The sequence below is a fragment of the Canis lupus genome, chromosome 9, assembly GCF_048164855.1.
Source record: "Canis lupus baileyi chromosome 9, mCanLup2.hap1, whole genome shotgun sequence".
NCBI classification, from domain to species: Eukaryota; Metazoa; Chordata; class Mammalia; order Carnivora; family Canidae; genus Canis; species Canis lupus.
This window is the reverse complement of record NC_132846.1, coordinates 2,468,195-2,484,353: the sequence shown is the minus strand read 5'-3', so window position 1 is coordinate 2,484,353 and position 16,159 is coordinate 2,468,195. Positions and strand designations below refer to the sequence as shown.

The 16,159-nt window shown below is 37.8% G+C and overlaps 1 protein-coding gene across 4 annotated transcripts in view; it reads left to right on the top strand.

Moving 5' to 3' along the window:
• Positions 1-16,159, top strand: part of CATSPERB (cation channel sperm associated auxiliary subunit beta) — a 146,176-nt gene that overhangs the window by 101,911 nt on the left and 28,106 nt on the right. For all 4 annotated transcript variants that reach the window (XR_012036267.1, XM_072837788.1, XM_072837786.1 and 1 more), the window contains exons 18-20: positions 5,497-5,687; positions 7,726-8,061; positions 15,179-15,318. Coding sequence is in view for 3 of the 4 variants with exons in the window: in XM_072837788.1 (XP_072693889.1) it covers positions 5,497-5,687; positions 7,726-8,061; positions 15,179-15,318 (667 nt within the window). In the remaining variant the exon portion in view is untranslated. The remainder of the gene's footprint in view (positions 1-5,496; positions 5,688-7,725; positions 8,062-15,178; positions 15,319-16,159) is intronic.

Genomic DNA, 16,159 nt, shown 5'->3' with positions numbered 1-16,159 from the left:
AAATGCTCAACCACTGAGCCACCCATGTGTCCTTAAACAAAATAGTTTTAGATTTAATATATCCTAAGAAGAAAATAAATTTGGTGAGAAGGATCATCAAAGAGCTGAGAACAAAGAGCAAAGAGCTAAGGAAAAAGCTTTCCAGTCAAAAGAAATTGCAAGTGTAGATGCATGCAACAAGAAAAAATTCAGTATCTTTAACAAGCAGAAAGGAAGCCTATGTGGCTGGTGCATAGTGAGATGGTGTGGTGGGAAGGTAATCAAGGAGGTAGGCAAGTGTCAGATCATATAAGTACCTTAGTCTACATGAGGAATTTAAATTTTATTCTGGGTGCCAAGCCTGGAGAGTTTTATGGAAAGAATGATTTATGCTTTTGAAAGATCTCTTTGACTACTATGAGAAGTACGGGACAGGGTGAGACCAGAAGTTTCCAGGCCTTTTGGAAAGCTATTGAAGTAACATAGGTAAGAGATGAAGGTGGCTGAAGCAGGTGCACTTGAGAGAAGACAGGATTTGATGGTAGGTTTCCTGTCAGAGGTATGACCAGAAGAACCATCCAGAATGATCAGGGTTTCTAGTTGCAGCTGGGTAGATGATGCCATTGTTTCCTGAAATGAAGAGTGCAGGATTATGCAGGGTAACCGAGGGCTCCGTATTAGAAATATACAGTTTGTGTTGTTTGTTAGGTACCAGGTAAACATGTGAAGTTGGTGGTTGGATGGATGCATGATTTTGTTGCTCACAGCCAGAACAGGAGCTCTGCCAAATGCAGTTGTTTGGCTTTAGATGCATCTGTACAGAGAAGAAAAGACCTAGGGTACTCCAGCAAGAAAGAGCAGGTAAGGATGGAGGCCCTTGCTAAGAGGGCTTAGAAGGAGCAGTGCGTGAGACAAAGGGAAAACCAGGAAAATATGAGGCTGTATAAACCAAGAAAGGTGGGTGTGTTTTAAAGTGTGGAGCAGACAGTTGTGACCCAGACTGCGAAAACTAAGGACAAAGACGTGACCCTTGGAGTAGTAACACCCTAGGCTATAGGAACCTTGATTAAAATAGTTTTATTGGGGGACACCTGGGTGGCTTGGTCAGCTGAGTGTCCGACACTTGGCTTTGGCTCAGGTCATGATCTCAGGGTCATGATTTCTGGGTCTCAAGATTGAGCCCTGCATTGGGCTCCACACTCAGCAGGGAGGTGGCTTAAAGATTCTCTCTCTCTCCCCCTCTGCCCCTCCTCCTGTTCTTTTTTTCCTCTCTCAAATACATAAATGAATCTTAAAAACCCCAGCGTCATTGAAGGTAGGAAGGGGGTGGGGGCAGGAGAGCATCAATCTTTGAATGGGAGCTGTGCACATGTAGGTAGTTAAGTCTGATGATGTTTGTCCTTTTGTAATATTTTCCCCACTCAGATACTCCTCTGCCTCAGGAACTCCCTGACACCTCTAATTTTAAGCCCATTATTCCAAATCCCCTTCCCTACTCCTTTAAAACCTGGTTTCCTACCTCTCCTGGGATGGTAGAGCGTGATTACCCCCAAGAGCAATCCTAGACACTTGAATAATGCACACCAGTGGAGGAGGGAGACAGCTTTGGTAGTTAAGGTGGCTGCCTGCCCATTGGTCATTGACTTCAGATGCCAAGAGGCTAAGTTTTTTTTTTTTTATCATCAATACACTTTTTTTTTTTTTGGAGAAGTTTTAGGTCCACAGCTAACTGAGCAGAAAGTACAGAGTTCTCGTATACCCCCCTCCACACCCACACCCACACCCCCTTCCACACTACCAATGCCCTCCATTATTGTGGTGCGCTTGTTACTACCTATGAACCTACACTGACATATGACCATCTGGATGCAACACAGATATGTATCTGTTCACCTACTGAAGGACAGCTTGGTTGCTTCAAAGTTTTTGGCAATTAGGAATAAAAGCCCTTAAAAAAAAAAAAAAGGAATAAAAGCCCTTATAAACATCCTTGTTTAGATTTTTGTGTGAGTTTAAGTTTTCAACTCATTTAGATCAATACCAGAAAATGTGATTGCTGGATCCCATGGTAAGAATATTTTTAGTTTTGTAAGAAACTGCTAAACTGTCTTCCAAAGCAGCTGTACAATTTGGCATTCCCACCAGCCGTGAATGCGAGTCCCTGTTGCTCCACGACCCTGCAGGCATTTGGTGATGTCCGCATTTTGTATTTTTGCCACTCTATTTTTTACTAATTTTTAAAAAATATTAAGTAGGCTCCACACCCAATGTGGGGCTGGAAGTAACAACCCTGAGATGAAGAGTCACATGCTCTACTGACTGAGCCAGCCAGGTGCCCCAATCATCTTTGCCATTCTGATAGGTGTGTAGTGGCATCTCACTGTCATTTTAATTTGCATTTTCTGATGACCTATGATGTGGAGCATCTTTTCATGTGCCTATCTGCCACCTGCATACCTACTTTAGTGAAGTATCTGTTCAGATCTTTTGCTATTTTTTAATTGGGTTGTTTGTCTTCTTACTGAGTTTGTAAGAGTGATTTGTACTGTAAGGGATCAGAATATACCACCCCAAAATATTCCAGTTTGGTATAAGGATTATTTTCAGTGGAGGCAATTGAGAAGAAGCAGACCCAAGAAAAAAATCCCTGACTTGAAACCCAAGTAGCCCCTTCATTAAAACACATGTGAGGACACTGGGACTCACAGGGATGGGGGTTTTACAGACATCACTCAACTGATAAATGACAGAGCTGATGCTTCTCCTCTGGTCTTCTAACAAAGAACATAGACTTTTATCATTTGTCTGAATTCTCATCTTAGAAAAAAACTGAAGAAAAAAGCCCAGCAAAGCAATTAAGCACACATGGAGAAAAAGGAAAAATTCTCAAATAAATAAATACATAACATCTTTGCAAAAAAGAAATGTAAAAAAAGAAAAAAGAGGGGTGCCTGTGTGGCTCAGTCGGTTAAGCATCCAACTCTTGGTTTTGGCTCAGGTCATGATCTCAGAGTTGTGAGATCCCGAGTCAGGTTCCACACTCAGAGGGGAGTCTACTTGAGGATGTTCTCTCCCTCTCTCTCTCTGCCCTTCTCTCTGCTTGTGTTCTCTCTCTCTCTCTAAAATAAATAAATCTTTTAAAAAAAGAAAGAAAATGAAAAGAAAAATTCTCTGCCTTCCCCTTCCCTACCAGAAAAGGCAAGACGATCTGTAATCTCCAAAGATTCTATCAGCCTGGAGACCTGAGTGGCATCTGCATAATAAATCTTACTAAATAAGATTTATCTTTCATTAGTTTCCCTCATGTATTAACTTTTCTGCAAGTTGGCGCTCCTGAAAGCCTAAACCCCTTTTCCTTTGTCTTGTCATTTCTCTACAAATTTACTGTTCCTTATTAAAATGTTTTGTAAAACTGTGGATTCTAACCATCCCTTTGAGTCCCTTATCGCTGACTTTTCTCTGGTGTGTAAACGTGACACACAGATTAATAAATTCTATTTGTTTTCCTCTTATAATCTGTCTTTTGTCAGTATAATTTCCAGGGCCTTAGATGCAGAATATGGGGAGGTAGAGGGGAAACAAAAGGCTTTTTTTCCTTCTCTGCAGTTTATTTTGGATAATAATCCTTTATCAAATGTGTCTTTTGCAAATATCGGTGCCCCCTCCCATCCCGCCCAGTCTGAGGCTTCTCCTCTAATCCTGTTGACAATGTTTTTCACACAGCAGAAGTTTTTAATTTTAATCAAGTACAACTTATCAATTTTTTTCTTTCACAGATCGTGACTTCAGTGTTGTATCTAAAAAGTCATCCCCATGCCCAGGGTCATGTAGGTTTTCTCCTGCATTAATCTTGTACTGGTTTTATAATTTTGCATTTTATACTTAAGTCTGTGATCCACTTTGAGCTAATTTTTGTGAAGGGCGTAAAGTCAGTGTCTAGATTTATTATATTTTTGCATGTGGGTATCCTAAGTTAACATTTTAAAGATAGATTTTTTTCCTTGTACTTACTCATTGTACAAATTACCCAAAAGTCAGTTAAACATGGTGGCACCTGGGTGACTCAGTGGGTTAAGTGACCAACTCTTGATTTGGCTCAGGTCATGACCTCAGAGTCCTGGGATCTAGCTCTGCACTAGACTCTGCACTCAGTGTAGAGTCTGCTTGTCCCTCACCCTCTGCTCCTCCATCCTGTCTCTGTCTCTCCCTCTCTCTCAAAGAAATAAAGCTTTCTAAAAAAGTCAAACATGAAAAAGCAAATTAAAATCACAACTGAATTCATTTTGATGAATTACCTATTAATCCTTTTAAATATGCATTTTAATTTTTAATTTTTTACTTTTTAAAGACTTCTTAAGATAAAATGTATGTAACATAAAGTGCACCATCTTAACCATTTAACGTATACCATACAGTAATTTTTAGTACATTCACAATGTTGTGCCATCATTACCACTAATTCTAGAACATTCCCATCACCCCAAAAAGAAACCCAGTGACTGCTCCGACTCTTCCCTCCCACCCCCTGGCAACCACAAGTCTACCCTCTGTCTCTATGATTTGCCTGTTACCCCAACTCCCCACCCACCTCCCTTTTCCACTACCCCTTGTTCGTCTCCCAGAGTTAGGACTCTCAAGTTCTGTCACCCTCACTGATATTTATGGGGAGAAGTATTAGGTTAACAGCATTTTAATTTTTTAATTAGCACTTTTAACCTTCTTTCATTTAGACATTATAAATGACCACTATCCTTATGTAATTAAAAATGCTTTCTAAATATGCTTTTAATTGTTGCATTTGTTCTAAGTAGATCATGTACTAATGTATTATCACTTACTTAATTTTCCTATCGTTGGCGTTTCTTCTAATTCTTATCATCATACCATGATGAACATCTCTGTGGAAAGCTTTTTTTTTTTTTTTTCTGTTTCAAGTTATTGTCTTAGGATAGAACCCTGTCACTAGACTTATGGAATCAGAGGGGATAAACATAATGCTAGAGCTCTTAATGCATAGTGTCAATTTGCTTTCTGGGAAGTTTGTACCAACTTGCAGTCCATCAGTAGTGGATGAGTGTCTATCTCCACTCAATTCTTGCTGCTCCTGAACCGTGTCATTTAAAAATCTTTGCTGGGATCCCTGGGTGGCGCAGCGGTTTGGCGTCTTCCTTTGGCCCAGGGCGTGATCCTGGAGACCTGGGATCGAGTTCCACGTCGGGCTCCCGGCGCATGGAGCCTGCTTCTCCCTCTGCCTGTGTCTCTGCCTCTCTCTCTCTGTGTGACTATCGTAGATAAATAAAATAAAATAAAAATCTTTGCTAATTTAATGGGTGAAAAACTGTATTCAGTTGCTATAGGTGGTGTTTCATTGATTGCTAGTGAGGTCGAAAAAATGTTAACCAAGTATTCATTTGTTGACCATTTGTGGTACATTTTGTAAATCCAATGTTCACAGACTCACTCATTGAAACTACTGTTTTATCCAGATGGTTTTATTTTTGTTGATTTGGTTTTTAGGAAAACCGGAACAGCTTACATAAGAAAGGTATTACAACATAACACTCCTGAAGGATTTTTGTCTTCTGTCATTGCGGAAGTGATAGACCCTTTTGGAATAGAAGAAGCGAATACAAGCTCTTGCTTGTTTAGTTCCCTTTCTGTTAGTGAACTTGGAAATGTCTCCTATAAACTTACTCTTCAACCACAAAGTAAGTGTAATAATACAGTACAACTCTGATGGCTAGAAAAAAATTAAAAATCATCTTTTGGGAATATTGTTCATGCACATTTATAGGTGAACAGTAGATTTCAAAATTTAGTCCCATTGGTAATCTACTAAAGCCTACAAATGGTTAGGAGGAATTTTTGATTTCTAATATAATACAACCTAGCAATAATTTCATTGATATTTCATCAATAGTAGTGCCTGTCATTTATTTCTATAATGTTATTTTGTCTTCAGCAGTATTCAGAAGTGAAAGAAAATAGGAAGTCCAAAAAAAGGGAAGAAATAGAAAATAGGAAGTCCATGTATATTTTGCCCTACATACTAAAATAATCACGTAGAATATTTCTATTCAAAGGATTATGTATGATACAAAGCCAAAGCTAGTACAGTTTATTCTAAGGATTGGCTTCTATTGTGAGTAAATGAGAAGCCACTGGAGAAAGTAACATGATTGGACTTAGGTTTTAACAAGATCACTTTGGCTCCTGCATTGAGAGAGGACTGGGCAGGTGGAGGAAGGAGGTCAAGAAGGAAAGCCGAGATATCAGTTTCATGATTGCAGTAATCAAGAGAGAGATTATATCAAATGTAAGATACTTGTTACTTATCCAAGTAGAGAAATGAGGTTTATATTTAGGAAGACACACCTGGAGTTCAGGCAAGGCATCTGGACGGGAGATAGAAATGTGAGCAGTCAGTATCTGTATGACAATTGATGTTATGAGACCAGATGACATAACCTGGAAGATGAGTATAAATATGGAAAGGAAAAGGTCTAAGTTGCAATCTCTGGTTTTGCAACAATTAGTGATTAGAGAGATGGGAAAGAGTCAGGAAAGGAGAGCGGGTGGTCTGCTCAGAGAAGAACTAGGAGAAAGTGTCTCTCAGAGACACTGAGAGTGAGGAAGGTCTTTCAGGAAGAAGAGAAGTAGGTCAGGGGAGATGAGCAAGGAAAACTAGCCAGCAGATATGGGCAGGTGGTTGGTAACCCTGACAAAAGCTTTTGTTGGGTGGAGTAGTGTAGACAAAAATCTGATTGGATTAAGTTCTAAACAGTAAGGGGAGGGGAGGAATTGAAGATACTGAATGAAAGCAACTTTCTTGGGGGAATTTTGCTTACAAGGGGAGGAGAGAGATTATGTGACAGTTGGGGAGGAGAGAGATTATGAGTCAGTTAGTCATCTGACTCTTGGTTTCTGCTCAGGTCTTGAACTCAGGGTCCTGGGATTGAGACCCACTCCACATTCAGCAGGGAGTTTGCTTGGGATTCTCTCTCTTCCCTCTTTTATCTTCCTCCTCTCTCTCCAATAAATAAAAATAATAATAAAGTGGGAGAAATTAGAGCATGCTTACACAATAAAGGAAATTATGAGGGTGTCTTCTGACTACTTCTATTTATTTTTTCAGAATGAGTACATTGGTGGTTTCATGACCTATCAAAGACATTTGATCATGGCGAACCCCCCTTCCTTGAAACAGCCTTCTTGTGATTCCCCTTACATCCTCTTACATGATGGTGCTCCTCATAATCCTGCCCTAAAGTCTAGTTTCTTTTAAATTCTCATGCTCTTCCTAAACAATTATTCATCTACTCAACAAATATTTGTTGAGCACCGTCTATGTGATAGGCAGACCTCTAGGTCCTAGGGAAACACTGGCTATGTTATCCTTTGCTCATAGAATCACAATAAATATTCTAAGTTATTAAGGCTCTTGGCAGTTCTAAGTAAAGAAATCAGCTTTCTTATAATTACTTAGCCCTACGTGGGTGTTTTTTTTCTGCTGAGGATTTTATAGAATTAGTTTCATAGTAAAGATTCAAATATAGATTTGCACTTGACATATTTGTGATACTCTTTCTACAAAATAATTTGAATTCCAACCTCAAATCTGGCCAATGTGTTCTTTGGTTAAGACCATAGTTTGAAAACTCAAATAATGTTTTCATCAATTACGTCCACCAGTATGCTTGAAGAACATTAGCTATTTTATTTTATAATAAATTATTCCTGTTTTAGATCCAGGCATTAATTCCTCATTTCAAGATCTGGATATAGAGAAGACTGTGGTGATTCCTGGTTACAGCAGCTTCCTGATCACAAACATTTTAGATGCTAAGAATGCTTTGGCTATTGCTACTATGCCTGAAAGAATACTCAGCAATATTACCTTCCAAAAAGACTCCTGGTTCTTATATAACCTGGGGCACAGGAATGGACGAATTTGGACTATATATGCAAAACCATGTAATTATTGGTTTCAACATGATGATTCTCTATCCCTCAATGTCCTGAAATACATTGATCTGGGGAAATCTCATACTTTAAAAGTTAAGGTCATACCTAATACAAAAGGTAAGTTTATTTTTATTGGGAACATCAAAGGGAGATGATGTTGTTTTTCTTGAATGTAAAATATACTCTGATATTTCCATTATCCTTGGCTTACATAATAGCTGGCATTCTACTAGTAACAGTATTCGCTTCTAATTCTTGATTACTTACTACATGTGAGTCTAGGTACTTAATTATTTTTATGTATTTTTTATTTAATACTTACAACTCTTAAAGGTGAGATTTTTAATCCTTTAAAAATGAGGGTAAGTTAGCAGCCTAAGGTTACACAGGATTTTAGTTTAGATTTTTGCTGTCCTCTGAAAAGAAAACCATTTAGTTACTTCAGTATTGTCATAGTTATTTCAGGTATTTATTTTAAGCCAAAAAAAATGGCTTTTGAGTAATGTTCTATTTTCCTCATTTTTCCATGGCATTTATTCATTACAAAGGTAATATGAAACTTATTAAAATGATGGAGAAACAGCATACCGGAAAAATAAAATAAAACAAAAATTTTAGTAAATATCTGAGCTAGAAAGAGAGGAAGGGAAGATGAAGGGAAGGGAGGGAAAGAGAAGAAAATACTGTCACCAAAAATGAATGGGGAATTCAAAGTCAAAGAAATGAGCTACTTAGTTGCTCCCTGAGGATGTGAGTCCCAGGTATGGGCCATATAGGCAGAAGAATGGAGTTTAATGCCCAAGCATTAACAGAATAGACTTTGTGGTAGGAGGCTGGAACCAAGATATTAAGTAAAGCTAGAAGTTTAAATCATGAAAAAGGGGATCATGAAAACTCTACCCACCAACCCAAAGAGGGAGCTCAGGGGATTATCATCTCCATGAGACTCAAAGTGGAAAAAAAAAGGATCTCTGGTAAAAACCCCAAGTTCCAAGACTCTATTACCCCAAGAGACCACAAACCAGTTGTTGGAATCCAAAGCTGAGAAATAATTATAGCACATAGGCCCCAGTCTAGGCAAGCATAAAACCCTTGGTAGGAATACTTCCATAATCCAGGGAACATAGATTTCCATGGAAAAATTAATCTCCTTTGAACATGAATTGAGAAAAACATTTTAAAACTATGTAAGAAAATGACCTAACATAAGAAAGAGTCCACAGGCTCTCTCTCTCCAAGAACTTGATCTTTATTTTTATTTTATTTTATTTATTTATTTATTTATTTTTAATTTTTAAAAAATTTTTATTTATTTATGGTAGTCACACACAGAGAGAGAGAGAGAGAGAGAGCAGAGACACAGGCAGAGGGAGAAGCAGGCTCCATGCACCGGGAGCCCGACGTGGGACTCGATCCCGGGTCTCCAGGATCGCGCCCTGGGCCAAAGGCAGGCGCCAAACCGCTGCGCCACCCAGGGATCCCTATTTATTTTTTAAGTAGGCTCCACACTCAGCATGGAGCCCAACACAGGGCTTGAACTCATGACTCTGAGATTAAGACCTGAGATCAAGAGCCAGCTGCTTAACTGACTGAGCCACCCAGGTATGCCATGAACTCAATCTTTAATTTCCAAGGACTTGAGATAATGGAAAAATCAGAAAGACACTATAAAACAAGTATATGTAGAAATCTCAAATGAAGATATATGAACCATAATGAAAGGACTTTTAAGGACTTTTAAGAAGGCCTCATGTGAAAAACAGAACCAAATATGACTTATACAGATGAAAATTATAAAAAAAATTAGAGGACATTTCTTTCTGTTTCAATCAATATTGTAGACTTAAATACTGTTAAAATAAACATTTCCTCTTAAAACCCTTAGAATCTTTTCTCATTGGTTATATGACTAATTGTCCATATTTCCTTCAAGTAATTTTAGAGTTTTAATTTTATAGTTTTAACTTTCCATCCAAGTCTTTAGTTTATCTAGATTTTGTTTTGATATATTGTAGGTGGTCAGCTAATTGTTCCAACATCACTTCTTGAAGAGTGTGTCCTGTCTTAACTGGTTTCAGAATACAGTAAACAATTGACCTGTAATTTTGACCATTCTGGATTTTTTTTTCCATTCTGGATTTTTAAATCTCTGTTCTTTTTTTATTTCTTTATATTCTGTTGTGCACAAATTCCACAGTGTTATAAGTATTTTAGCTTTAAAATATACCAGATTCATTGTTGGATGGTTTGATGGAAGCAAATAGTAACCAGCAAATCAACTCAATTGCCTCTTTGTAAAGAAAAGCCCAGTGCATGCTACTCAAAGGGTGGGTACCTAGACCACCCACATCAGCAGCAACTGGCTGCTTGTTAGAAGTGCAGAGTCTTTTGTAGTTCCACACAAATTTTAGAGGTGATTTTCTAAGTCTGTAAAAAAATCCTATTGGAATATTGATATGGATATTACATTGAGTCTGTAGGTCACTTTAGGTATGAATATTTAAACAATACTAATTCTTGCAATTTATGAACACAGGGTTATCTTTCCATTTATTTGTGTCTTCTTAAATTTCTTTCACTGATGTCTCATGTACAGGTCTTTTACCCTCTGTTAAATTTATTCCTATGTATTGTATTCTTTTCAATGCTATTGTAAATGGGACCATTTTCTTAATTTCTCTTTTGGATAGTTCATTGTCAGTGTATAGAAACACAACTGATATTTGTATTTTGACTTTGTACTGTACAACTTTACTTCTCTCTATGTAAGATCCTGCCATCTACAAACAGAGACAATTTTACTCCTTCCTTTCTGATTTGGATTCCTTTTATTTCTTTTTCTTGCCTAATCATTCTGGGTAGGACTTCCAGTACTATGTTGAAGAGAAGTAGCGAGAGCAGTGCATCCTTGTCTTGTTCCTGATCTTAGAGGCAAAGTTTTAAGCTTTGAGTATGACAAGTATGATGAATATGAATATGGTGTTAGCTATGGTCTTGTCATATGTGACATTTATTGTATTGAGATACATTCCTTCTATATTTAATTTGTCAAGAGGTTTTTATCATGAATGGGCATTGAATGTTGTTGAATGCTTTTTATGTATCTGTTGAGATGATCAATGATTTTTGCTCTTTATTCTGCTAATGTTCTATATCACATTAAAGACCCTGAGTAGCTAAAGCAGTCTTTAGAAAGAACAAAACTGGAGGTATCACACTCCCTGACTTCAAACTATATTACAACACTATATTAATGAAAACCTTATGGTCCTGACATAAAAACCACACACATAGCCCAACGGAGCAAAACACAGACCCCAGAAATGAGCCCACACATATATGGTTAATTAATCCTTGACAAGGGAGCCAAGAACACACAGTGGGAAAAGGACAGTCTTTTCAATAAAGTGTTGGGGAAATTGGATAATCACATCCAAAACCATGAAAGTGAACCCCTATTTTACACCCTCACAAAAATTAATGAAATGGATTAAAGGCTTAAACATAAGACCTAAAACCATAAAACTCCTAGAAGAAAACATAGGGGAAAAGGTCCTTGACTTTGGTCTTGGCACTGACATTTCTGGTTATGACACAAAAATCAAAGGCAACAAAAACAAAAGTAAATAAGTGGGACTATGTCAAACTAAAAAGCTTCTGCACAGCAAAGGAAACCATCAGAAAAATGAAAAGACAGCCTTTGGAGTGGGAGAAAATGTTTGCAAACCATATGTCTGATAAGGGGTTAATATCTAAGCTATATAAGGAACTCATACTGCTCAATAGCAAAAAACAAAATCCCACAAATAATGCAATTTAAAAATGGGCAAATGAATAGACATTTTTCAAAGAAGACATATGGCCAACAAATACAGGAAAAGGGGTTCAACACCACAAATCATTGGGAAAACTCAAATCAAAACCACAATGAAATATCACCTCAAACCTGTTAGAATGACAAGTATCAAAAAGACAAGACATGACAAGCGTTGGTGAGGATGTGGACAAAAAGGGAACCTTCGTACACTGTTGGTGGAAATGCAAACTGGGGCAGCCGCTATGGAAAACAATATGGCAGTTCCTCAAAATATTAAAAATAGAACTACCATATGATCCAGCAATCCCACTTGTGGGTGTATATCTGAAGAAGACAAAATCAGTATTTCAAAGAGCTATCTGCACCCCATGTTCATTGCAGGTTATAATAGCCAAGATACAGAAACAACATAAGTGTCAGTTGATGGATGGATGGATAAAGAAAACAGGTGTGTGTGTGTGTGTGTGTTTGTGTGTGTGTGATGGATTATTATTAAGCCATAAAAAATAAGGAAATTCTGCCATTTACAGCAACATAGATGAAACTGGAGGATATTTTGCTAAGTGAAATAAGCCACATAGAGATAGACAAGAACTGTATCATCCCATTCAGATGTGGAATCTAAGTTTTAAAAGTCCAACTCGGGATCCCTGGGTGGCTCAGTGGTTTGGCGGCTGCCTTTGGCCTAGGGTGTGGTTCTGGAGTCCCGGAATTGAGTCCCACATCAGGCTCCCTGCATGGAGCCTGCTTCTCCCTCTGCCTGTGTCTCTGCCTCTCTCTCTCTCTCTCTCTCTCCTCTCTCTGTGTGTCTATCATGAATAAATAAATAAATAAATAAATAAATAAATAAATAAATAAATAAATATCTTCAAAAAAATAAAAGTCCAACTCATAGAAATAGAATAAATGCTGGCTGCCAGGGGTTAGGTAGTAGAAAAAATGGACATGTTGGTCAGTGGATACAAACTTCTTGTAAAATGAACAAGTTCTAGGGGATATAACATATGGCTTGAGGCCTATAGTTAATAATACTGTATTGGGGGCACTTGGGTAGCTCAATCAGCTAAGCATCCGACCCATGATTTTGGCTCAGGTCATGATCTCAGGGTTGTGAGATCAAGGGTCATGAGACTGACCCACATTAGGCTCTGTCCTGGGTGTGGAACTTGCTTAAAATTTTCTCTCTCCCTCTCCCCCTCTCTCCCTACATTCTCTTTCCCTCAAAATTATAATTACAATGATGATGGTGATATACTATGTATATGTATACGTATGTATACTTGAAAAATTGCTAAGAGAATAGATCTTACATGTTCTCACTACACACACAAAGTAACTGTGAAGTGGTGAGTGTGTTCATTTAATTTTGGTGATCACTTTACAGTGTGTGTGTATATATACATATATATATATGAAATCATCACGTTATATGCTTTAAATACATACAATATTCTTTGTCAGTTATACCTCAGTAAAGCTGAGGTGGGGGATGTGCAACCTCAGCCCTCTCCGCAGACCCTGGTAAATCAGAATCTGCATTTTAACAGAAATATCCAGTGATAGTTTAGGAATCACTGGCCAGGTCACTTTGGTTTAAAGGAAACTGCTACAGATGAGACTTCAGGCAAATGATTTTCTCCTTCTCAGCCCCGATTTACTGATTAGCAATGATGGCAGATAGACTACATGGTCTGTCAAATCTCTTCTTCTATTAAATTTCTCAGTGTGGAGCGATTCTAAGCAGGTGGCTTGCAGGCAGAAACTGGCCTGATGACATGTCATGTGACCTGCTTAGTTTTGTCTTGGCAACGGTGGGCTGATGGCTTCTGAAACTGAGCCATGCAGCTCAGTGTGATCATTCCTGTCCAAGTAACCTTTCCAAATGGAGGGAGTGAGATTTCTGTGAGAAAATATTTGTGAAGCTAACTTATTCTAAGAACCATCAGAGTTAACTCTATATAAATTACTAACTATATTTGTAGCCATTATGAAGCCTTCATAATACATCATGTAGATGATCTAGAATCTTGACTAGCTACTCATTATGAAATTGTTTGAAATTTTCATGACTAGACCATTCTCTTACACCATACACAAAGATAAACTCAAAATGGATGAAAGATCTAAATATGAGACAAGAATCCATCAAAATTCTAGAGGAGAACACAGGCAACACCCTTTTTGAACTTGGCCACAGCAACTTCTTGCAAGATACATCTAGGAAGGCAAAGAAAGCAAAAGAAAAAATCAACTATTGGGACTTCATCAAGATACAAAACTTCTGCACAGCAAAAGAAACAGTCAACAAAACTAAAAGACAGTCTACAGAATAGGAGAAGATATTTGCAAATGACATATCAAATAAAGGGCTAGTATCCAAGATCTATAAAGAACTTATTAAACTCAACAGCAAAGAAACAAACAATCCAATCATGAAATGGGCAGAAGACATGAACAGAAATTTCACCATAGAAGACATGCACATGGCCAACAAGCACATGAGAAAATGCTCCACATCACTTGCCATTAGGGAAATACACATCAAAACCACAATGAGATACCACCTCACACCAGTGAGAATGGGAAAAAATAACAAGGCAGGAAATCACAAATGTTGGAGAGGATGTGGAGAAAGGGGAACCCTCTTGCACTTTTGGTGGGAATGTGAACTGGTGCAGCCACTCTGGAAAACTGTGTGAAGGGTCTATTAACTCAGAGAGTTAATAATAGAGCTACCCTATGACCCAGCAATTGCACTGCTGGGGATTTATCCCAAAGATACAGATGCAGTAAAATGCCGGGACACTTGCACCCCAATGTTTATAGTAGCAATCTCCACAATAGCCAAACTGTGGAAGAAGCCTCGGTGTCCATTGACAGATGAATGGATAAAGAAGATGTGGTCTATATATACAATGGGATAATAGCCATCAGAAAGGACAAATACCCACCATTTGCTTCGACATGGATGGAACTGGAGGGTATTATGCTGAGTGAAATAAGTCAATCAGAGAAGGACAATCATCATATGGTGTCACTCATATGGGGAATATAAAAAAAAAATAGTGAAAGATATCCTAGGGGAAAGGAGAGAAAATGAGTGGGAAAGAGATACAGAACATGAGAAACTCCTAACTCTGGGAAATAAACAAGGGATAGTGGAAGGGGAGGCGGGTGGGTAGACGAGGTGACTGGGTGATGAGAACTGAGGGGGGGCACTTGACGGGATGAGCACTGGGTGTTATGTGTTGGCAAACTGAACTCCAATAAAAAAAATCTACAAAAAAAGGGAATAAAAGAAATAAATAAAATTTTTATGATTTTAATTTTTTTCTTTTTTAGTTTCTGAATTTTTTTTTTTTTTACTATAATTGGCACACAATAATTTAGTTTTAACCTATGGCTTTGTGTCCATAGGTGTTCGAACACTTGAAATACCGCTCCTGAAAGTCATTGTTGGAAATGCAAATTTGTTGGAAGTCAAAGTTGAAGGTTCTTTTGACGACACTGATAGTTACCTAATGAAAATTTCTGGGGCTAGCAAAGCTTTACGTCAAGTAAGGTTTCCTTTAATTACAAAAAACTCTATTAATTATGGAAAACTTACACTGTAAATTAAGAGAAGGAAGGGAAAATTTCACATAATCCTGCCTCTCAAGAATGACCAAGCCGTACAGCATTACACAACAGCGGCTCAGTGAGTGAGCTTTGGACAAGACTGCCTGGTATAGATCACACTCCTGGTGCTGTTGTGAATGTGGGAAGGTCCTTTACTATGGCTAAGTTTCCTAATCCACAAAATGTGTATGATAACACCTACCTCATGGGCAGTTTCTGAGAATTCAACGTGATCATTCAAATAGGGCACCTAAAACAATGTATGGCACATGGAAAATGCTCTGTCACTATGAACTGACAGTACTTTTCTTTTTTTCCTAAAACTGGGAGAGTGTTATATGTACACTTTGAACATGTTATCCCTTCCACTTAACTGTATGATTTAATCCTTTTGAGTTACTAAATATTCTTCTACAATGCCAAAATTATTTTTATCATGGAGACTTTCAGATATAGACCAAAGCAGAATTTTCTGTATACTTAGTACTCAAATGATAGTCAAGACTTTGCTATTTTTGTTTCATCATCCTCGCCCCACCTTTTGGGTTTTGGTTTATAGTCTGAGGTATTTTAGAATGAAAGCAAACTTGTAATTTCATTCCTTCCATAATTCAATATATATCTCTAAAAAATATGTGCATTATCTCTCATATAACCATTATGATGCAATTGTTGTTCCTAAAACTTTTTAAACTAATTTTTTGGTATCTACAAAATCTAGTGCATAATCAAATTTCCCAATTTTCTCAAAAAATATTTTGATGTTATGTTTGAATTGGG